A 24,671-nucleotide genomic window follows, 5' to 3' on the forward strand; every position below is an offset into this window, starting at 1 on the left:
TCTTTTCAGGGCTCTTTGAGAGACAAACTGTCCTCATTTTTGAGTTGTTGGGTGTACAGCCATCTCGGACAGTTGAATACTTCCTTTTGAGAACCATTTACATTTGTGCTCCCTCTTTTGTGATTATTTCGGTGATTGCATCAGGTTTTATACTGGTTTGAACAAAGAAGGATCAGTCTGACCTAGTTCCTTCAAACTCAAGTTTTCATGGAAACTCAAAGTTGGAAGCTCTCATTCACTGGGTCCTCTTCCTTATACTGATAAAATACTCATATATCCAGAACACAAATGGTAATGTTGGAAAATAGTTTGTAAATATTTATATTAATAGCTACTTTTGGCTATGACGTGTGTGCATGCACGTGCAGGCGTGTGTGTGTGTCTCCGTGTGTGTGTGTGTGTGTATGCATGCACAACATTCTAGTTTGATTATTTTCCATCAAGAGCAAAACATTTTCCATTTTTAACGAATGTCCTTATTTTTTCTAGATGTCATTCCTTTTTCATTCTAATAAAATGTTTTATAAATCTTTACAAATCACAGACTCACTGCTAGAAATGATCTCAAAGATTGTCTTGTTTAGTCACCTCAGTTAGAACATGAAATTGTCTTAATAGGACATTTTTCTTTGGTGGTACATTTAGTAAGAATTGCCTCTGTCAAAGCCAGGCCTTCCACCTATAATTTTGGTTGCTTATAAAGTAGTAATTTGAACTATTGTTTTTGTTTGTTTGTTTGTTTGTGTTTTTCCTTGTCAGTTTGAAACAGATGAGATGAATATGACCTTAAAGCTGATACAAGGACAGCTTTAGTCTTTAGCACCAAGAATGAAGGTTCTTCCCTGGTGATGTTCTTAGATCACATGTGTGGTTTATTCTCAGCTGTTGATTTGCACCTTAGCCTGAGACTAGAAGAGGTAAATGTATTGGCTATTTAAAAAACTTATCCATCATTTTCTCTTCTGATTTCAAGATTATAGTATTTAGGGTAGATCCTCATTACCCAAAGAGACTCAAAAACGCTTTAAATAAAATACACAGACATTCCCCTTCCTCTTCGCCATCTAACCGTTCAAGTAAGTGAGGCTGGCAAGACGGTCTGCTCCATGAAGCCATTTGGGAATTCAGGTTCTTTCCATCTTACTGTGCCTTGAAGGGCCAGCCATGGAATACCCAGATACTTTGTCAAAAGAGATTGAGGAATTAGCCTCACCAGTTAGTCAGTAATAGTTATAGGTGGGTTATGCCTCAAGATAGATGGTGGTCCTTTCATTGCTGATGATATGAAGAATGGGAGGGGTCAGAATACCCATGTGCAGTTTAGAAATCTGTACATTTATGAAATGAACTCTGAAGCTCTGGCTTTGTGCAGTATGGTTCTTTCAAGTATATGTCATGGTTGTCAATAATTTGGAATGAGCTGTGCTTTGAGAGTTCAAGAAACCTGCATTTTAATGCTCACATGTTACCACTAATTACTGGGTGAACTTGGCGAAATCCCTTGATTTCTATTTCTGTAAAATGAAGGGCTTAGATCAGAAAAATCTTTTAAGAGTCCTTTGGGCTCTCATATTGTAGGTTTCCAGATACTTTTTAGTTACCTGGATGGTGTTTTAACTTTAGATGGGCATTATCAGCAAGCCATTATAAGTGCCCTATGATTATTTCACTCTTAGTTTTTAAAGGCACAGCAATGGATGACTGTTCTCACTCTTCAGAATTATTAATAATACTCTCTTGCATATATATAATGCTTAAGAGTTTACCAGGTTCTTTTATATACCTTTCTCATGTGATTTATATGGCAGGTAACATTTCTATCTGATAGGTAAGGGACCAGGGGCTCAGGAGTTAACTGGCTTATCCAGTTCACAAACAGATGAACTATTATTAGAAAGAAAGTAGGGGCTTTGGCTCTCAGTCCAGTGTTTGTTTCATTGTACCATTCTGTCACCAACTCCATTAGCAGACTGGTAGGTACTTTCCTGTGGCCAACAAGTGTGTGTGTGTGTGTGTGTGTGTATGTGTGTGTGTTTGTGTGTGTATATAAAATGTCATTTAAATAAGTTATTTTCTTATTTGTGACTGTCCAATTCTTTTTCAAGGTCTGAAGTGGAAAAAGTTTCAGGAATTTTATCCTTGACCTGAGAGCCAGAGGCAGAAATGAACATAACAACAAAAGGTCCAGTTTTGATTTTTAGTCCTGTCCTGTCATTTTCAATTGGCAAATGGCCAAGGAAATGATCACATTGTCCCCTGTGTACAATGTGAATTGCAGGATTGCAGTGATGAACAGAAGACATGAATGCACATTGAAATGGGGTGTCGGCTAGGCAAGCACATTATGCTGTATTTTTTTTTTTTATCGTCCACTGAGAAAATCTCTAAGAGATCTATGTGGTTGATCAGTTTGGTGTGTCATTAACTCATGGCAGCAAAATATGCACGTAGCCATTGTGAAGTCCCCCTGGATTGGGTTTGGGCTTATCTGTGGTCACAGTGGATTTAATCCATTAGCCATAGAGCTTTCTTTCATTTCCTTCCTTTGATTACCTGCTCCCAGGAACTGTGTGCATTGGGTAACAGCTTGGCACCCTCAGAAATAGGAAGTACTTGTGTGGTTCCTCTCTGGGCAGAATCAAAGCCTGGGCAGTGCCTTGCTCTGCAAATTTGCCTAAGCCATTAGGGTATGCTCTCATTAGCAGGTTCAGTTTGGTAGCAATACGTAATTGCCAAAGCTTTGAAGTAATCTTCCTGCCAAGTCGATTGTTACAGTAGAAATTAAGCCTCAGACCAAATTCTGCTATACACGCAAACACTTCATAGCCAACAAACAAATTGTTCGTGCACTTTGTTATGCCAGCTTAAAGGATAGAAAGCTGGGATTTTTATCGAGCTTACAGAACACAGTATGAACAATTTTTTACCTCTGGTTCTTGTTGCATTCACTTGTTTTAAATACCACTGCTAATAACCTGAAATCCTGTCGATCAAGCAAAGCTAACTTTGTTGTACCTGTTGCTGTAAGAGCGAATACCTCCTTACCAGTAGTTCTCAGAAGAGGTGAATCAAAGAGGGGATTTTAGGGTGAGTTTTGCAAGATAGGGGATTGATGTAGTTTGGGCAAAATCTATGAGCTAATAGCTTTGGATTGGTGGACAAGTGGAAGGGAGGGCCTGGAAGCAAGATTTGATGAGTAGGCTCTTCACTTTAATAAACTATTTTAGTTGTTCACAGTCTTACCTTTGAGAAACAAGTATTTCCTGGAGCAAATACCTAAGTTATCTTGGCTTGTTCTCAGTATTGTTTACTATAGGGTCAGAAAAGTTGTGGTCGGCCCCAGAATTTATTAACACAGGGACAGGAGCTCATGTTGGTTTTCGTTCTCACCACCAATTTCATGGGGAACTCATTTTAAACATCTGTTATACTGATTAAACAAACTAATAATTTCATCAATTGGACAGCTCATTTCTATAGTCAGTATGCCAATTTAGCAAAGTTGCTTGGATGTGAGAGAGAAATAAAGAAAGCAGCTTCTGGAGTATGGCCTTTTTCATAAATGCTAGCTAACTGTCCTGGAATATGAATTCTTGATTTTCCCAACCAATATGCACATACCTGTGCTATCACACTACCTGTGTTAAAGTACTTTGAAGTGCATCACATATCCACTCTAGTAGTATGTGAATATCTGGGTTGCTGAAGAGAGCCCTCTGACCAGTCCTGCATCTAGGTTGTCTGGGCCCAACAGTCTATAGTGACCACGTTCTGAATGTGACTACGGGAAAACTGCATGAACCATGAATTTGAGGCAGGAGGAGAGGCCATTTTGAATGGAAGAACATTGTCATGGGAGAAGTTGCAGAATAATATGTATAGTACCTTTGTGTGTATATATGTATGCTTTAAAAACCTGGGTGCTTAGAATTCATATATAGATATTTATAGATTATATATAGATATTTGCAGTTACATAGAAAATTTCTGAAAGGATATACAAGAAGTTATTTACAGTAGGCACTTCTGTTGAGTACAGTGGTAATGAGTAGAAAGGAGACTCGGCCTTTGTTCTTTATTTTGGAAAGGACATATGTTGTGTGAAGAGAAGGCTGGCTGGTTTCTTGTTTTGTTTGTATTTGGCCACTGGTACCTGCCGTCTCCAAACTCTCCTTTTGGGGTTGGTTTCTCTGCCTTTGTGTGAGTCTTTGGTGAGAGGCGGGGCTCCACATCCAGCTATGGAAGCTTCTGAGGACATATGATTACACTTCTGAATGCCAGAAGCCAGGGAACCAGTGACTTCCACCCACCGAACTTCTTGCCCAGGACTCTGGAGCTGTAGCCATTGATGCAAAATAGCTGGGTGCTTAGAATTCATTCGGTGAAAGAGGTAACCAGTGTCCAAGGCTGTCAATCAGAGACCTATTTTTCCGGTGGCATAACCGTGGTAGAGGTTCCAGCACCCCGCTGACCTTGGCTCCATCCTGGGTTTCTGAACCTGGTTCCTGTGGATTCTGTGAGCTACCTGATAGCCTTACAAGAAATTCCTTTTCTGCTTAAATAGCCCGACGTGGTTTCTGTTGTTCACAACATAAGCAAGAACTCTGACTGCTGTAGGCCCGTGATTTTTTTCCCTCCGTAAGTGGTACTTTTATAACAATTTTTTAAGAAAACGACTTTAAAAATAACGAGATTCATTTTAAACATTGGGTCATTTATGGTAACTCAGTTGAAGAACAAGAAATCTAGTGGGAGCTCAAGTTTGGTTAATGGTGAGTGTTTGACTTGGGTGGAAAGTGTTATGAAGAGGCGGGGGTGGGGGCGAGTCTCAGGGCTGGCTGAGATGGTGATAGAATTGGATGCTATGAGCTGTCCCAACGAGGATATCCAAAGGTTTCCTTGTGGAGCTCTTTAATAAGAGAAAAGGAATAACTTACAAATGGACCGTGTGTATTAGCGGGTATTCTGTATGTTGATGGAGGGAAGAGTATAGATTTGAGTCAGACCTAGATCTGATTTGGCTCCCCTAATTAGCTGTAAAATTTGGGGCACAATAAATAAATCACCTCTCTGAGACTGTTATCCATTTATTTTATGTCTGTATCTATAAAATATATTCATATGTGATATATATATATATACACACATACAATGTACAATGTACAATGTACAGATATCTCAAACCTATATGGCATATATACCAGGGGTGCCAAAAAATGTACACAAGTGGACACTTTGGTCAATGTTGCACAAGCAGTAGTTTGCCCTAATCACAAGTGTCTGGACGCTGATGGTAACCACTTTGAGCACCTCTTGTAATGGCAGAAGTCAAACGTGACTTGTATTCATCTTTTGTTATTGGTATATATTGAGTGTTACAATTTTAATAGTTTTTTCCTTTTTTAAAATGTGTGTGGCACCCTCTGTATATACACACTCCATACATACATGAAACACATCACTGTAACATTGTGACATTTTATAATTTACTAAATGCCTTTTAAGAGGAAAATTATCCTTTTATTTAAAAAAGGGGAAGTTCATTGGCCCTGCTGACTTGTATTAATAATAATAATTAGAGGTTGGTGCCTTCCTCCCAGCACCCAAACCTGCTTGCACTCTCGGAACTAACCATTTGAAGCTAATGTCTAGTTTTAGTACTCCTGGTAGCTGTCCCCACTGTGCTCACGTGTGGGATTTGTTACATAGCCTCCTCGCCTTTTTTTTTTTTTTTGAAATTATTATTTCCTCTATTGATGGCTTTATAATTTGAAATAATATTATAAACTTCAATTTATTAATCCATCAATTTTGGATGGTATCTTTTGACTCTCTCTTTTAGGAGGTGAAGAAGGTAGCATTTAGCTCTACTTGTTTCCCTTCCCACCTCCCAATTTTTGATATTAACACTGTTATCTTTATGTTGTCAGTGTTTTCATAGTTACATCTTGCTCTTGAACTATATTATACCACTCACACTTTGTCTGTAAATTGCTTATAAAATAGGGAAAACCAATACTAGCATTTACGTGAACGTGATTGCACCCGGATGTTAGAATCGGATCCTTTATTTCCAGATTCACGTGAGGCTGCAATAGACCACAAGCCTATAGCGCTCACGTGTCGGTGTATGTTAGACTCTCTGAGCAGGACTTACAAAGCTTCTGAGTGAAAAATCAGTTTCACAATCCTTAGCTGATCTCCATCCCCAGCCTATAAAAAGATTAGGGATTAAAGCGACACATGTTTTCCAGAAAGTTACCGAATTGCTGTGGCATTTTGAGTTTTACCTCCCCATGGGGAGAGGAGAGGTGCTTAAAGATAAGCGCTTGGAGAACCTGATATGGGTCTCTTGGTGGTGGACTGGACTGGTGTCAGGCACATGCCTGGGGGCATTTAAAGGGCTGGTTGGAGTAGCTGGTGCCCTCAGAGTTCCAGACAGCAGTTGGGCAGTAAGTGTACTGTCACCAGCTCAGCCCAGCATGCATGCCGCCAGCTGACCAGATGGGCCCTGCCGAGAGAACAGACCTGGGGTGAGTTTAGATCCTGTCCTGGAGAGCCCCTTGTGAGGAGACCACAACCTTCACTGCTGAATGCCCACGTCAAGGGAACGCAGGCTCAACAATAGGTACCTCAGAGGAGACAGTGGAACCCCATTCGGGAGACAGTCCTCTGTAAGCACGTGCCGACGCAGATGTGAACAGTCAGGTGAGCTCCCACTATCCCTCACCTGTTTACCATCATGCTCTGGCCTCCGCCTGTCTCCCCCTCTCCTAAATGGCAGACCTGTGGTGAGCATGCTGGGGAGACAGAGACACAAAAAGTAGGGAAATCAGGAAGACTGCATCACTCCCTTTCCCACTGCAGGCTTGCTTGCTTCCCATAGTCATCAGCCCGATGAGAAGAAAAGCTGAAATTTAAATAAAGTTCCAAGTTTTGACTGGGACACAGGTCTGGACATTTTAATGGCTAAAGTGAGACTTTTTGTGACTTGAAGCGACTGGGGTACTTTTTGTATCTGGTAGTGACAAGAGAAGTCATGGGTCCAGCCCCAAATTTCATCTGAGGGGTCAGGAAGAACTAGCCCTACAAAGTGGGCTTGAACAACACTGGGGAAGAGAGCAAAGTGGTTTCCTGTTGACTCGTGGGAACCAGGAGTCCTGCTTGTTCAAGGGATCAGCTAGGTTATTTCCTGCAGCCCAGGAAGAATCAGATCTAGAGAGAAGGAAATGTAGCCCGTGTATCACTTGAGGGAGGACAGTTTCAAACATCCAAGTCAAATCTATTATTTTTTTTCTCGTTCTCTATCATTTACTCAATATTATGTCTCATTTTCATTTGCTTCAGCTTTGGACTGTAACTCTGAAAGCTATATTTATGTTTTCTCTGGAGTTCTTAAATGACTCTTCTTTTTCTTGTTGACAAAAAGAAAAAAAGATACCTAATCTCAGAGATCATCTCGCTACTTATTTTTTAACAGATTTATTGACATAAAATTGACATACCCTAACATTTAAAGTGTACACATCAATGGTTAGCATGTTCACAGACTTGTGTAAACATCCCCACCATCAATTGTAGAACATTTTCATCAACCCCAAAAGAAACCCTGTGCCCACTGGAAGTCATTCCTGATTTCCTCCCAATACTCCCAGCCCTAGGAAACCGCAATGTAGTTTCTGTCTCTGTAAGTTTGTGTATTCTGGGTATTTCAAATAAATGGAATCATATAATATGTGATCCTTTGTAACTGGCTTCTTTCGCTTGGCAGATTTTTTTTTTTTTTAGCACAATGTTTTAAAGGGTAATCCATGTTGCAGCATGGATTAATACTGTTCCCCTTTTTGAATAATATTCCATTGATGGATATGCCACATTTTTTTTTATTCCTCAGTTGATGGATGTTCCTACTTTTGGGTTGTTATGAAGCATGCTGCAGTGAGCATTAGTGTACTGGTTTTTTCTATAGACGTGCTTTTATTTCTCTTGGCTATATGCTTAGGAGTAGAATTGCTGAGCGGTACGGTAACTCTGTTTAACTCTTTGAGGAACTGTTTTCTGAAGTGGCTGTGCCTGTTTACATTCCAATCAGCAGTGTATACAATTTCTCCACATCTTTGTCAACACTTATCATTGTCTGTATTTTTTTTATTACAGCCATCCTCATGGGTGTGAAGTGGTATCTCACTGTGGTTTCGATTTGATGTTGAGCATCTTTTCATGTACTTATTGATATTTGCATGTCTTCTTTGGAGAAATGTCTATTCAGATCCTTTGCCCATTTTTAAATTGGTTTATTTGTCTTTTTTTTTACAGGTCGCTTATCAGATAAATGATTTGTAAATAATTTCTCTCATTCTGTGGGTTATCTTTTTACTTTTTTGATGGTGTCTTTTGAAGCACAAAAGTTTTTAATTTTGATGAAGTGTAAGACATGTCTTTCTTTAACTGAGCAATTTTTTAGTTTCTTTGATTATTTCCCTTCTTCAATATGTTCTGCTCTTTTGTTCTAAAACATTTAACAATCAGATATTGGACCTCTTGAATTGAGCCTCTTTGTTTCCTAGCTTTTCACAGTCTCACATTTTCTATTTCTTTAGCTTTTTAAATTCACATTCTGGGTCTTTTCTTGTTTTTCTCCTGCCATCCTATTGAAGTATTTATTTTGATAATTATGTATTTTAATGTTCAGAAACTCTTTTTTGATCTCTGATTTGTCCTTTTTCATAGAAGTTGTGCTTCTTTATGTTTGCTGTAATTTCCCCTAAGAGTATGGCCTTTAGAGACAGACCACCTGAAACTGGATCCTAACTCTGCCACTTCTAGCTATGTGACCTTGGGCAAATCACTTAACCGCTCTGTGCCTCAGTTTCCTCAGAATGAGAATACTAATATCTCAGAGAATTAGTGGGTTAATACATGATTCTCAGTTATGTGTTTATTATTATTAAAAACTGTTGCAAACATTACAAATATTACCAATCTAGTTCTTCAGTCATAACTAGAATGATTTATGCTTTTAATCACTGCCTTTTTTGTGTGGGTTTGTTTCCACAACAGACTTGTCTGTGAGGGAGAGCTGCCCGGGAGCTCTGTGGAACTGAATCGGCCTTAGTGATGGATAGGCTTTATTTTAGGGTGTGTTTGAGAGAAGCAGGCAGATGACCCCACTATGCCGAAAAGAAGACTTGACCTTGTAAGGAACATTCCACCAGGAACTTCACACCCCCAGGCCGATTATCTAGCTATTTTAGACAGAAGTTCACTAGTATTAGTGAACAAACGCTACTTCTTATTACTTTAGCACCTGAAAATGTCTCCAATATTTTTTATTATGTGTTTTATTATGAAAATTCTCAAACTTACAGAAAAGTTGAGCAAATACCACAACAAACTCTTGTATACCTCCCACTGAGATTCAGTAGTTGTTAATGTTTTGCTGTGTTTGCTATGCCTATACATAAGTGAAGATTTTGCATTGAACTATTTCAAAGTTTCAGACATCATGGTACTTTACTCCTATATACTTTAGGAGGCATCTTCTAAAAATAAGACATTCTTTTACCTCACCATAATAGCATGATCATAACTAAGAAAATGATCAGTAATTTCCTAATGCCATTTAATAGTCAGCCCATATTTAAATTTCCCCAATCACTCCAAAATGCTGTATAAATTTTTCTTAATCAAAAATCTTTTTAACTGAAGTATGATTTGTGTACACTTCTATATGTATATGTGTACAGCTTGATATGCTATCAAAACGTGACTACCCCTGTGTAACCTTTTTTTTTTAAATCCAGAATCCAATCAATGTTCAGTCATTTTATTTGATTATTATCTCTTTAGTCTTTTGTATTCTAGAATACTCTTCTGCCACTTTTTTTCCTTTTCTAGGAATTGTCTTTGTGAAGAGATGAGTCAAATTGGTTTCTTTTTCTCCTCTCTCTCCTTTATCTTCTTCCCCTTTCCATCTCCTTTCTTTCTTCTTTTCCCTCTTCTCCTCCTTCTGATTCCTTTCCTTCTTCTCCTCTTCCATTTTCTCTTCCTCTTTCTCCTCTTCCTTCTTCTTTGGATGTAAATTTCAAATAGACTCCTAATCTAACAGACATACTGCAACCCCCCTTGTATCCATTGCCCAGCGACAATAATCATTAACACATGTTCAGATTTGCCTCATCTACACCCCTAACCAGTGGGTTGTTTTGAAATAAATCCCAGCCCTTAACAACATTTCATCCTTAAACATTTCAGTATAGATATAAAAGACACATCTGAGAAATTAGCAAGGGCTGTTGACTAGAGCATGAACATGTGAGCTCCTCATGTAACAGCCACTCTGTGTGGTGGGTAGGTTGGGGGGGTGGGCGTCTCAGATAAGTGTTCCAAGAGGCCCAGGTGGCCCAGGCTTCTTATAATCTTGCTTTGTATGTCCCAGAATGTCACTTCTGCTGCATTCTATTGGTCACACAAGTTCCTAAATCTAGCTTAGAAGCAAGGGGAAGGGAATTGGGAATTGGACTCCATTTCTTTTCCTTTCTTTTTTTGTGTGTGATTCTTAAAATTGTGGTAAAATATCATAAAATTATCCTTTTTATACCTTCAATGGCATTAAGTATATTCACACTGTACAACTATCCATTTCTAGAACTTTTTTTTTTGTCCACACAGTATTTTTATTTTTATTCAACTCTAAGCAAATAGTAGAATTAACACAACATTTAGCAACTCCAGACTGGCTTTTCTTACACCAGTAAAGAGTGATCAAATCTAACAAGCACAGACTTATGGATTTCTGATTTCCTCACCCAGCCCTGCAGCTTGTCTAGACGGCCATGCCTCAACAGGAAAGTGACTCTCCCCATTGCTTTTTCCACAGCTACTCTTTAAAGGACCCCTAGTAACCAATCCAAGACATACCATATTGGGGATTAGCAGACATTCCAGCTTCTGATTGTCTGGTGAGGGACAGGGCCGGGAAAACACATCTCAGAAGGTGCCATTAGGCACAATTCCATTTCCAGAACTTTTTAATCATCCCAAACAAAAACTCTGTACCCATTAACCACCATTCTACTTTCTGTCTCTATGAATTTGTCCTCCTATAAATATAATCATACGATATTTGTCCTTTTGTATCTAGCTTATTTCAATTAGCATAATGTTTTCAGGGTTCATTTCTGTTGTAGTATGTGTCAGTACTTCCTTTTTACGGCTGGATGATATTCCATTTTATGGATTGGACTTCACCTCTTGATGTGAGAAACAGCCTGTGATTACAGAGCGGGAGGGACTTGATGGTGGCCATTTTTGGAAACTTGACTCTGAGTAGCAGATTCTTCTCAAAAAGCTGTGATCATCGTTGCTGGGGAGTCATAAGATCTGACTCTCTAACTTACTAAATCTCGAGAAACTGACAGCAGTGGAGAAGAGGCCAGAAGCAAGAAGAGCACACAAATTAGAGAAGTGCAAAGGAAAGGAGAAAAGAATAATGGAATAAGGAAAGTGATGTCTCAGGATTCACAGATGTGCAATTTTGTTTAGAACTAACTTTCAGCTGCCTTTACCTTCAAATCCAAATTTACTTCTGCCACCTTCTTCCCAAGAGGCATAGCGGACTACATCCTGACTCTTTCACCTTGTTTGAATAGCCAATCTTATGTGTCATGTAACCTTCTGATTATTTCTTTTGAGAGTCTCATTTGATTTATTTCTTTTAAGATTCTCCTTAGGATGTTTTCCTCCTGGTCGTAGCCTCATTCCTGATGAGAACATGTTAATTTAGGCATGGCAGAGCTGTCTAAATTGTATTGGGGAATACGGAGCCAGACACATGCTGAAGGCATCCCCTTTGCTGGTTACGCCTGATTGCTTGGGTCATGAGAAAAGTCAGTTTCCTGAGAAATGAGGGGCATGTGCTGAAAGGGAGCCCTGGGAGACTTGGGTTCTGCAAGAGAATGGGGGAAAGGACCACCGGAATGGCAGAATTCCTTTTTCACAGCAAGGAGCCTTGAAAGTACCTCTGAGATTTGTACTTTTTCATCAGGAATTAGCAACTATGGGTTGTTCATCTTGAAGCTGTTCCCAAACTGATGAAAAATTTGTCTTATTTTGGTGGAGAGAGGAAGAAGCCTTTCACTCCTGTTGCAAAAGGAATTGGAAATTAATGTTACTATATTTTAAACACTTTATAAAAAGAAAATCTTCGTACAGCTGTAACATGAGTAAATCTAACATGACTTAAACATCTTTGAGAGGAAAGAGAGACAGCTGGTTATGTTCAGAGCAATGGGCCTATGTTTGGCTTGTTGGCAAGGAAAACTAGTCTGGATGTTAGCAATATGTCTGCCAAGTTTCTGGAAGAAGTTTAAAGGGTGTCACGGGAGTGAAGCCTGGGAATAGGTTGTCTTGGGGTCTAAGGATGAAAGGCACACAGACAGACCAAGCCAGTGCATGTGTGAGCTCCCGAAACAGGAAAGCAGCAAGAATCTGGGCTTTGTGAGTGGTTGTGATTTATTATGTTTTGTTGGTTGTCATGGTGCTGGGTGGTCAATCAGAACATTCATTTTGCTAGACTACTTCAGGAAGATTTCAGTGTGATGTCTTGTCTTCAGTTCCCCCTCCCCACTCCCCCTCCCCATTGTGTTGTGTTCAGGTAACTTTGTCATGATTCTACATCTTTGCTTCCTCAAACTGAATTAAAATTTTAAATCTTAAGAGTCACATATGCAGTTACATTAACAATCGTTGGTTCTGTGGAATTTGTCTTACAAACCGGTGAGTGGTTTGGAGCTTGGACTGTATGTCTCCGAGAACATAAATGTTAAAATGTCAGTTAGATTTCCAGCCAGATCACAGGACATTCTTGTTTTAACAGAAAATATAACGTAAATTCTAAGGTTGTGCTTCCACCTACTTACCCTCTACCCCTACTCCTTCTTTCTTCACAATAATGGGACAGGAGTCCCAACCCTTCCCATCTTCCTTCCCCAGGAAGTGGTGAGTTCCCATCCAGAGCAATGCTTCCATTTTCATGCAAGCAGTGAGAATATATTTGGTGTTTGCGTTTCAGGGCCTGTCTGTATATGTTCCAGAATATTAGTAAGAATGCTTGAGACCTTCTATGTGTGTTTATCATAAAGAACCGATTTGCTTTCATTTGTTCACTGAGTGATTGATGGATTCATTCATTTACTTAATCATTCATTTAGCATTATTTAAGACCACCTATGTTTTAGGTTTCAATTTTGTGCCCCATGTGAGAAAAGTATATTTTGTTTTCTATTTATTTTGAGCAGTAGAAAAGGCTGCATGTGGAAAAAAGAAGGCATGGTGATTAAATGAGTACCAGTGATATTTTCTTGGGAAATTAAAAACACGAATGTGAAAGAAAAGGATTCAGACAGTATTAGTATTTTTTAAATGAAAAGTTTTTGAGATGTTTTTCCTCATGAGGAAAGAATTTGGTGAGTTTTTGATATTTAAATAGAAAAAATACACCCACACACATATATACAAACAAAAAGTCACTAATCCCATTCATGAGGGTGGAGTCCTCATGACCTAATCACCTTCCAAAAGCCCCCCCTTTTAATGCCATCATCTTGGAGGTTAGAATTTCAACATATGAATTTTGGCGGACACAAACATTCAGATCATAACACGATTTCATTCCATTTATGAGTATACTATAATCTGTTTATCCATTCTCCTATTCTTGGACATTTACATTGTTTTTAGTTTATGGTTATTATGAGTTAGTTGCTATGAATGTTCTTTTACTTGTCTTTTTGTGGACATATGCATTGATTTATCTTGAGTATCTACCTAAAAGTGAATTGCTGGATCATAGGGTGGTGTATGTTTAACTTTATGAGAAACCGCCAATAGTTTTCCATAGTGGTTGTACCATTTTCTAACTGTTTTTTAGACTCTCAATCAGTCCTGTTTTTAGATTCTGAGGAGTAAATCCTATTGAGTTTTGTCTCATTGCTATTGTAGGATTCCATTTTCTCAGGACCACTGAGTCAATTCACACTTGACTGGGGGCATTCTAATTTCTAAAATTTTGTTGCTGTTTTCCCATTTTCTCTTTATGGATTTTGTTGCTGTTTCCCCATTTTCTCTGTCTTTATGGATTTCTGCATTTGAACTTTTTCCTTTACTGCCATTTTAACGAGTTTTCAGGGATTCGTAGAATTAAATGCTTATATTCAATTCACCATTTTAAACCTACTCATTTTTAAACTACTCTACCTCCACACAGTTACTGGAATTATTTATTTAAGCAGGCATAGTTGAGTTTTGGTTGTATCTTGAGTTTGGAGCAGTAGGGAAGTAAGAAGCAAAATAAAAGTCCTTAGGCAGTAGGGAAAGGTCAACCTATTTAGAGAATGAAATCTATATCAAAAAAAACATTCAACAATACCAAGCTGTGATAGGCATAATTATTTAATGATATTATGTGATAGGGATTATGAGGGGCTTTTAGCAGGTAGGAACAGGCAAATTGAAAGTGATGTTTCTTCTTGATAGCCTCAGGTTCTCCTAAACATTCTTTTATTGGGTCATTTAATTAAAATCTGAAGGCACAATTGCAAAAGATCAGAGTTGAGGTGAATTCCAAATACAGAATTGAAAACATAATACCTTTCTTATCAAGCCACCTGGTATATAAGTGTTATAAAATATTCATGATTCAAGTTAGTAATAATAATACCCAAAGCATGAAAGGCTTAACTCGTGTTGCTAGTACTTGGGAGAGGACCTGCTCTTTGGACCTTGGATTTTGTATCTCACCCTTATATGGATAGATTTTGCATCTTATCCTTAAAATCCATAGGGTGCAGTGGGGCATGCCCTCTACTTTTTTGGTCCCATTATCTTTCATGTCTACAGTACAAGTTCTAGAAGCACATTTCTCCATGAGCTCTGGGCTTTTCTGTTTTTTCATGGTAAATCCCAATGATGAATTGGCGTCAGTAGAATTCAGGAGCTGTAACTCATGGTATTCACCTCCTTGGGTAGGTGATGATAAATTTGAAGTGAGATCAATAGAAACTGGGCTCAAAGATCAGGAAAAAAAATTAGGTTAAATATAAGGAAAAGTTTTATAGAGAAGTTGTATCAGTCAAGTCCCAGCAGGACACAGATGACACAGTAAAATTATAACTTGACAAGAGGTTAATATAGAGCCTGTTCACAAAGGTATGTGCAGGGTGTAACAGGGAACAGGGACACTGTTACTATCCCCAGGCCTGACGAGAGAAGAGGAAGCAATGGCCAGAATCTGGAAGTTGGAATCATGTACAGAGGACCCCTTGAGAGGACCTGTGGCTTTCCACAGAGGGACACAGCCAGCCTGAGGCAGCAGAGAAAGAACCAGGAAAAGAACTACATTAACCTCACTCTCCTTACATCTTCTGTCAAAGCTCCCCATTGGTTAAACATAACTAGAGGCCAGAGGGCAAAGGAGCCCCATTGGTATAGCCTCCCTGGGAAGAGAGCAGGGTAGTGAAGAGCGGTAGGGTAGTTTAAAAATGAATAGGCTTAAAATGGTGAATTGAACGGAAGCCTGGAGTGCGTTCCTAAAGCAGACTGCGGAAAGAATTCTTTTTAGAGAGAAGTTTTGGAAACAATATACCTGCAGATTATTCTTACAATGGAGTACCCTTTCCAGCTGCCGTAAATTCCGGTGTGTCACAAACATCAGAACAAACTGCTGGTAGCAGACTTGGTGAAATTCACTGTGCAATAGCAAAGCTACTCACCCAAAGAGGAAATGCCTGTTGTTAATCATCAGACAACTTCTCACATAGTATTTTGCAGTTTACAATGGACTTTCATATACATAAATTTGTCTTATTTTCTCAATAATCTTGTGAGGTAGGTTGAAAGGTAAGTCTGTTTAACAGATGAGAAAAGTGAGTCTCACAGAGGTTGCCTAAGACATCACAGGCACCACTTGTCTAAGATAACAAGTGGGAAAGTGAACCAGGTTTTGAACCAGGTGTTGAATTTGAACCAGGTTTCCTGATTTCACAATCAGGTGCTTTCCACAAAGAGAAACTCAGATTCCGGCACTGATTTTTCTTTTTTTTTAAAGGAAGGAATGGTGACAATATAAGCGACATAAATGCTTCCTCTTTCCAGATATAGCTGAGTGGGCTTCGTGACTGTGATGTTCTTCATTAGTGGCTGATGTTTCACGGTCTTCTGTTTGAGGAGACGCCATCCGCTGATGGTTGGGATGGAAAATTGGGTTTTGAGAGTTATGCCATTGTAACCAGGTTAAAGCCAGAGGGGTCCATTCTGAAGGTCCCTGTAAATCCAAATGGGTCTCTTATAACTCTAATATTTTGTACCCCTGAACCTGATCCAACCTCTGAAAGACATATGCTTGGTATCCTAACAACCCCCATGTCTGATATTTGCACAGTGGTCTATGCTAGAGTAATTCAAGTGGCTATTTGGCCAATCAGTTTGGCCAGAGTTTTAATAATATAATTAAAAAGCCATGTTCATGAATAAATTTGGGGAAGAGCACATGGTGATTTTTTACCCATGCTATGTGCCTCCGCTTAGCTGCTCATTTCTGGGCTTTGCAAGGGGTGGGATTCTGGTGATTTGACTCTGGCTTCTTATTGGCAGACCCTTCAGTGCAGGAGAAAAGCAAAGCCTCCCAGGCAGTGACTCCCTGGGGCATTCTGTCACCTTGTTTGTTGTTCTGACATTTCAGAAGTAGCCCCATCCACTGTATGATCTCAGACTCCTTCCCTGGCAGCTGGACTCAGGATTTTCTTCCTGAATTAAAAAAAATATACACGTATATATATATTTATATATATAATAAATATATATTATATATGATATATACAATATATATCATATATATACATTATATATATCATATATATAATATGTAATGTTATTTATGTAAATCCCAGGTCATAAGTGTTCAGTTAGCTAAGTTTTGACAGTTGGACACACCCAGGTAGCCAATATCCAAAAGAAGATATAGAACATTTTTATCACTGCAGAAAATTCCCTTATCTCTTCCCAGTCATTCGCTTTATTCCACGCCTCTTTTATAAAAACGGGCAACCACTCTTCTGATTTCTATCACCATCATATTTTGTCTGTTCTTGAACGTTATGTAACTGGAATCATACAGTATCTGGCTTGTTTTACTCAATCTAATGTCTTTAAACTTCATGCTGCTGTCCATCGGTAGTTTGTCCTTTTTTATTGCTGGAAGTATTCCACTATTTGAAAATACCACAATTTTTTTTATTCTCCCATTGTTGTATATTGAGTTCTTTTCATTTTTGGTCTAATATGAATAAAGCTGCTATAAACATTCTTCTATAAGTTCTTTTGTGGGCAATTGCACTTACTTCTCTGGGTCTTTTTCTAGGAGTGGAATTGTAGGTTACCGAGTAGGTATATATTTAGATATTTTTTGCATTTTTTTAAATAAAACTTTTGTGCTAGAATAGTTTTAGATTTACAGAAATATTGCAAAGATAGTACAGAGTGGTCCTATATACCTCACACCTAATTTCCCCTGTTGTTGACATCTCACATTAGTATGGCACATTTGTCATAATTAATGAAGCAATACTGATGCATATTTTCAACAAAAAGCTATGCTCTTCAGATTTCCTTAGTTTTTACCTAATATCCTTTTTCTGTCCATGATCTCACCCTAGGACACCACATTACATTTAGTTGTTATGTCTATTTAGGCTCTTCTTGGCTGTGACAATTTCTCAGATGTTTCTTGGTTTTGATGACCTTGACTGTTTTGAGGAGTACTTGTCAGGTATTTTGTAGAATGTGCCTCAGCTGGGATTGTCTGCTGTTTTTCTCATGATTAGACTTATTATGGGTATTGGGGTAGGAAGAGCACCAGAGGTAAAATGCCATTTTCATCATATCATCCCAAGGGTACATGCCATCAATGATTTACCGGAGATGTTAACGTGGCTTGACGTGTGTCTGGTTTTCCCATTAGAAAGTGACTCTTCTTCCTCTTTTCATGCTGAATTCTGTGGAAGGCACTCACCACACTTAAGGAGTAGGGAGTTGAGGACAGAAAATCTCTGCCCTAAATTATTTGGGATTCCTCTGCATGAGAGAATTATATTTAATTTTTAAGAAACTGGAAAACAGTTTCCTAAAGTGGTGGTACCATTTTATACCTGGACAAGTGATGCCTGGGAGTCCACGGGTTCCTCATCCTCACTCATACTTGTTGTGGTCAGTCTTTTTAATTTTAACCTTGGTGTGAACTGGTATCTCATTATGGTGTTAATTTGCATTCATGATGACTAATGATGTTGACACCTTTTCATGTGCTTCTTGGCCATCCCTGTATGTTCCTTTGTGAAATATATGTTCGATTCTTTTGCCCAGTGTTTAATTTGGGTTGTTTGTCTTTTTATTACTGAGTTATTTTTGTGTATTCTGGATAAAGCTTCTTTGTTTAACAGAAATATTTTCTCCCATTCTGGGGCTTGCCTATTGATTTTCCTAATGGTGTCACTTGATGTGCTGGATTTCAGATTTTAATGAAGAGGTTTGGGGTTTAGTGTTGGGTAATGGCCTCTCACCCATTCTACATCTGATGCTGCTAAGTTTGCATTATGAAGATTAGTGGTGTGCCAGTGGGCATAGGGATTATCACCACACTTTCTTTTTAAGGCATCTGATATTCCAAAGGAAAGTACAAGTCTTCCCCGTAGGGACAATAACGGTGTCGCTGAGGATTCCAGACAGATAAGGTCTCTCTGAGTAGCAGCTGCCCCTGCATAAAAGAAGCCCATGCGAGAAGACCCTGTTCTGTCCTATGCCAGTCATGCAATCTCCTTTTCCAAAAAGCGCTGGCACGGTCATAAACACCACAGTGCAAGAGGGGCCATGTGTGCAGGCTGCTCAAGTCAACTCCTGCAGACACTCAGGAATCTAGCCTGGGAAGCAGTCACACAGCGTCTGCCGGCAGCATTTTCCCCAAGATTGGATGACAGAGTGCGTAGTCGTTTTACACATTAACAAAAAAAGAAGAGAAGCAGAAGCCAGACTCCTCTTGGAGAGGAAGAAAGAATTCCTCTTAGGAAAAGAGGCATCGTGTGATATTAAATATTGACTCATAACTTGCATTTGGGGTGATGCTTTGAATCTTCTTGGAACACTAACAGTAAAGAACAAACTTTCTTTATTAGAGTCTGACATATCAGCTACCTGAAATGTTGCATGGTTCTAACACTGATAGTCATCATTCCAATATTTCATATTTGCTTTTGTATTTGTGATGAAGTTTGATATCGGTATAAATAGTTCTCAAGTTGCAAAGCCTTTGTAGTCTCTAATTTGCACCAAGTCGATACTGGCTTCTGAGTTGATTTCTGTCAATTCTTAATCATTTAGGTAACATTTAACTGTGGGGAAAGCACATGGGAGAACACTACATACTTATTCTTTTGTACCTGCACTGTTCAGAACTGAAAAAAAGAACACACCTCTTCTTTATTTTCACTTGTCTACTATGATTTCTGTCTAGTAATGGCTCTGAGCTCCTTGACTTCCCTGGGTTCTGCTTATATTCTAGCATTTTCCATTTGTCTATTTACCTTTGATCCTGCAAGACTCCGAAAAAATAATAATGGCTCAAGGAGGAACTAGCCATGGCTTAATGTAAAAGACAAAAGATAGGGAGTCAGAACTCCCTTATTTACAAAAAAGAAAAATAAAATAGGGACTTGAAATTACCGAGAAGACTTGAAAGTAAATGGCATTCCTGAGCACATTTAAACACTTCTAAAAAGTTGGGGAAAAATGTTTGGACGTGAAAAACATGGCTCTGACTTTTAGAAAAACGTTTCGTCTAGGAAGAGATTGTGAGTTTGTTTTATTGAGAAAAAACTCTTTCTGAATTTAACTCTTGTCTTTTTCTAACTACGGTTTTCTTGCCATTTCAGGTAAACCTCTTTGTGCTGCTCTCTGTGGTGTGTGTCCTCTTAAATTTAGCTGGATTCATCCTAGGCTGCCAAGGGGCCCAGTTTGTGTCCAGTGTACCCAGGTGTGATCTGGTAAGCTGTCCTGACATCATCGTGCACTGGGGCTGGCCGGCCCTGGCCTGTCTGGCTTTCCTCGGGTGCTAGTGTGTGTGGCTGGCAACATCCAGCACCAGGCCGTGTCCTAAAGTGAAATCTGAAGTCGCTGAAAAAAAGCTGCCTGCTAATTATCTTACTCAGGTTGTTCATTATTTTTTTTTTCCAAAGCAGGGGCCAACCAGCCGAACTCCAGAAGCACAGTAATACAAAGCATCATTAGTTAGTGAATGGATGGATTAGGTGTCCACAATCAATATCTGTTTGCTCTCATCTAAAGAGGAAACATGAATATTATCAGAATAGAGGTCAGCAGTTCTTTAGCCACTACCTTTGGAGGCCAAGTGTGTTTCAGCATTCAGAGTTGTTCAGACTTTTTAGAAGATAAATGTGATACATACACTGTTTATTCGGTAGCACCCAGGTAATGGAAACTTGGTTTTCCGAGCTTTTTGGATTTTAGAATTGTGTATAAGAGGTTGTGGACCTGTACTACCTGTTAATTTTTTTCTAAGTTTTAATTGTGGCTTAATACATATAACGTTTATCACCCTAACCATACAGTAGTGTTAAGTACATTTACAGTGTTGAACAACCAATCTCCAGGACTCTTTTCATCTTGCAAAACTGAAACTGTACATATTAAACAACTCTCCATTCCCGCATCCCCCAGCCACTGACAACCACTCTTCTACTTTCTGACTCTGTGAATTTGACTACCCTAGGTACTTCATATAAGTGGAATCATATAGTTTTTGTTTTTTTGTGTGACTGGCTTATTTCTCTTAGCATAATGTCCTTAAAGTTTATCCATGCTGTAGCATGTGTCAGAATTTCTTTCCTTTTTAAGGCTGAATCATATTCCATTGTATGTATATGACACATTTTGTTTATCCGTTCATCCATCAATGGACGATTGGGTTGCTTTTCTCTTTTGGTATTATTGTGAACAATTGTGCTATGAAAAGAGGTTTACAAATATCCACGTGAGACCCTGCTTTCAATTCTTTGCGGTATATACCCAGAAGTGGAATTGCTGGCCATCTCTAAACTTTTAAAAAAGGTTTCTTAGTAATAGATAACTCCCTGTGGCACAAAGCAAAAAGTAAAAGGACTTTTTAGGAGTTGTAATGAATCCCATCTATTTGGAACTTGGTTGCAAGGCAATCTCACCGTTCCGAAGCTGGCAGGATACAAGCAGAGAAGGCTGCCGCATTTCTCCAAAGGTTGTGGTAAAGCCCTTGCAGTGAAACTCATGACTTTCCCAAATAGGAAAACTCCTTAGAGACTGTTCGCCTTTCTTATCAACGCTTTACACCTTTTTGGATATTTGTCATTTCATTACTTAATAACCTTAGGTTATGAAGTCACAAGATCACAACCTTTTCTGGTTTTTCAGGCTGTCTGCAATTCGCCCTCATCCCGTCTCTCATTGCCACAGTTTATACTCCCTGTATTTGAGCCAAAACCTGCGTGTCATTACCCAGGCTCCTGCCCTAGTTTCTTATTTCTAACAATGCTGTCTCTCCCTGCAGAATTCCCTGTCCCTTACTTCTGTGTTCATCCAAATATTATCCGTCTTTTGAAGCCCCATTCCTAGATGATCTTTTTCAGGAAATATTCCCTGATCCCCACAGAAGATAATCTTCCAGAATGTACTATCTGTGCACCTCTTAGGAATTTATCCTTTTTTTGGGGGGGGGGGTGTGGAGGGGGCTAAAGATATTTATATATGTGTGTCTTCTCTCTTCTTCCAAACTAAAATCTCCCAGAGGACAGTGTCTGGTTCTCTGTCATCATGGGAGTTTTCAGCAGCCCCCTAAACACTTCTTCATATACAGAGAGTTCCCAGAAAAAATTTGTGGAACAAAGCTTGATTTTCCAATTACTAATCACACAGCAAATTAGAAGGGGCAAAGAGAGTACACCCAGGCTGGAAGTGAAAAGTCATAATCTAGTGAAAGACAATTGGGCAAAATTGTAGCATCTGTTATACGCAAGACACCGCGTTAGAGGCTGCAGAGGCGAAAGCTAAGTCAGAGGTTGTTTCTCACCTAGAAGTGTATTGTGCAGCAAGAGGGGTCGGATCCACGTGGCACATGGTTGATCATTGTTGGTGGAAGGAATGAATAAACGCCCAACTGCAGAGCAAGGTGGACTGTGATCAGCTATCAGAGTGAGACGCAGTGCGAGCAAAGGGATGGAAAAGAAGGGCGTGTACCCATGGGATGGTGGGGAAGGCTACCTGAAATACAGGTATTTGAGGTGGGCCTTGAACAATGAATAAATACAGGAAGTAGGTAGAAACCAAGAGAACAGAGGATTTGGAAGACGGTGTTAAAGTTTGCCTAGTGGTTAGATCATCATAGTTCTGGAGAAAAAAGAAGCCAGATTGCAGGGGTTAAAAGACATGGAAATAACCAAAATGTCCTTCGATAGACGAATGGATAAAGAAGTTGTGGTATATATACACAATGGAATACTATTCGGCGTTAAGGAAAGATGATATAAGAGCATTTGTGACAACATGGATGGATCTTGAGAGTATAATGTTAAGCGAAATAAGTCAGACAGAAAAGGCAGAGAACCCTATGATTTCACTGATATGTGGTATATAAACCAAAAACAACAAAAGAACAAGACAAACAAATGAGAAACAAAAACTCATAGACACAGACAATAGTTTAGTGGTTACCAGAGGGTAAGGGGGGGTGGGGATCGGAAATGAGGGTAAGGGGGATCAAATATATGGTGATGGAAGGAGAACTGACTCTGGGTGGTGAACACACAATGGGATTTGTAGATGATGTAATACAGAATTGTACACTTGAAATTATGTAATTTCATTAACAATTGTCACCCCAATAAATAAATTTTAAAAAAAAGTATATATACTTTTTTTTTTTATAAACATAATGACAATTTAATAATTTATAATGAATAGCATAATTCTCATGAGGAGCATATTATTCTTGTTAACCTGGAGAGTCCATTTTCTTTCTATTGAAAAGCCATTCAAAAGAGGCAAAAAAAATTCAAAAAAGTATATATACTTGTAGTTGACTTTTCTGAGACATTCTGTGGGCCTGTACTCTGGCTGCCCATTAGAATAACCTGGGGTTACTCCCAGGGCTTTATCACAGCCTTTGGAGAAATACTCAAACTTGGGCCCCACCCACATCCAGAGATTCTTAATTGCTCTAGAGTGGGGGCCTGGACATGAGGTGGGTTTTTTTTTGGTTTGTTTGTTGTTAATTTTTTAATTTTTTTAGCTTTTAAGTGTATTTTTAATTTAAAAAATTTCCCACCACAAAACCAACTCTGCAATTATTTCTGATTATATAATTGTAAAATTTTGTGTGTGTGTGTGTGTGTGTGTGTGTTTGTGTATGACAGAATTTTTAAAAATCATTTGAAATTTTACTATTCTGGGATAGCACAGTTAACTACTTGATGATTTTCCTTTTGCATCTCTTTATGCATAAAAACACATAATTTTCCCTTAACAGGACCATATACCGTAATTGTTTTTCATTAGGGAGGCTATTTGACAGATTTAGTCTTTTGTGGGAGGAGATGCTCTCCTTTCCTCTTTCCCTCTTCACTCACATCAGTCACCCCAAATCCATGGTAACAAGCTGGGACGTTCCCTTTCATGTTCTCATGCACATAAAATCTTACATAAATATGTATGGGGCGGGGTGATTCGTAATCTATTTTTTTTTAAATGGGCTATATTGTATCTACTTCCCTGCATATTGTTTTTTTCTCACTTAAAGGTATAGTAGAAACAGATGTAACACCCTTTATTTCTTTACAAGTTAGTTCTCTATTTTCTTGTCTGTCATGGTTTGGGTTTTGTCCACTAGAAACAACGCTGCTAGACTACCATCCCGCATGTCCCTGTGGGGGCTTTCCCCTAACCGGAGTCACTTCCCGGGACAGTGATTGTTCTTCTGCTTGTCTCAGTTTTTGTTACACATTCAACCATTTGATGACTATTTTTTTAATTGAGATAAAATTTACAAACAGTGAAACACACACATCTTCAGTGTCAGTTCATTGAATTTTGACCAATGTGTATTTTCATCTTGACAAATACTTTCATGTGCATACCCCTAACAATATCTAGAACATTTTTAGCACTTTAGAAAGTCCTAGGGGTGGCTGGTTAGCTCAGTTGGTTAGAGCGCCGTGCTCTCAACAACAAGGTTCCATCCCTGCATGGACCACTGTGAGCCGCGCCCTCCACAACTAGACTGAAACACTACTTGACTTGGAGCTGATGGGTCCTGGAAAAACACAGGAAAGGAGGAAGGAAGGAAGGATCAAAGGAAGGAAAGAAAGAAGGAAGGAAGGAAGTCCTCTGGTATCTCCTCTCAGGCAGTCTCTACTCTGTCATAGGCAACCACTGTTCCAGTTCTTTCCCCATAGATTAGTTTGCCTTTTCTTGACCTTCATACATATGGAGTCATATGATTTGTACCTTTTTGTGTCTGACTTATTTTGCTGAATGTGAAGTTTTTGAGATTCATCCATGTTTTTGTTTCTGTTACATCA

General features: G+C 38.9%; 1 protein-coding gene across 1 annotated transcript in view; it reads left to right on the forward strand.

The window, feature by feature from the left end:
- Positions 1-24,671, forward strand: part of ENTREP1 (endosomal transmembrane epsin interactor 1) — a gene marked incomplete at its 5' end in the record, with an annotated part of 60,188 nt that overhangs the window by 14,901 nt on the left and 20,616 nt on the right. The window contains one exon of the mRNA XM_081067139.1: positions 19,980-20,090. Within this exon, the coding sequence (XP_080923265.1) occupies positions 19,980-20,090 (111 nt within the window). The remainder of the gene's footprint in view (positions 1-19,979; positions 20,091-24,671) is intronic.

This window comes from Rhinolophus hipposideros (genome assembly GCF_964194185.1).
Source record: "Rhinolophus hipposideros genome assembly, chromosome: 11".
NCBI lineage: Eukaryota > Metazoa > Chordata > Mammalia > Chiroptera > Rhinolophidae > Rhinolophus > Rhinolophus hipposideros.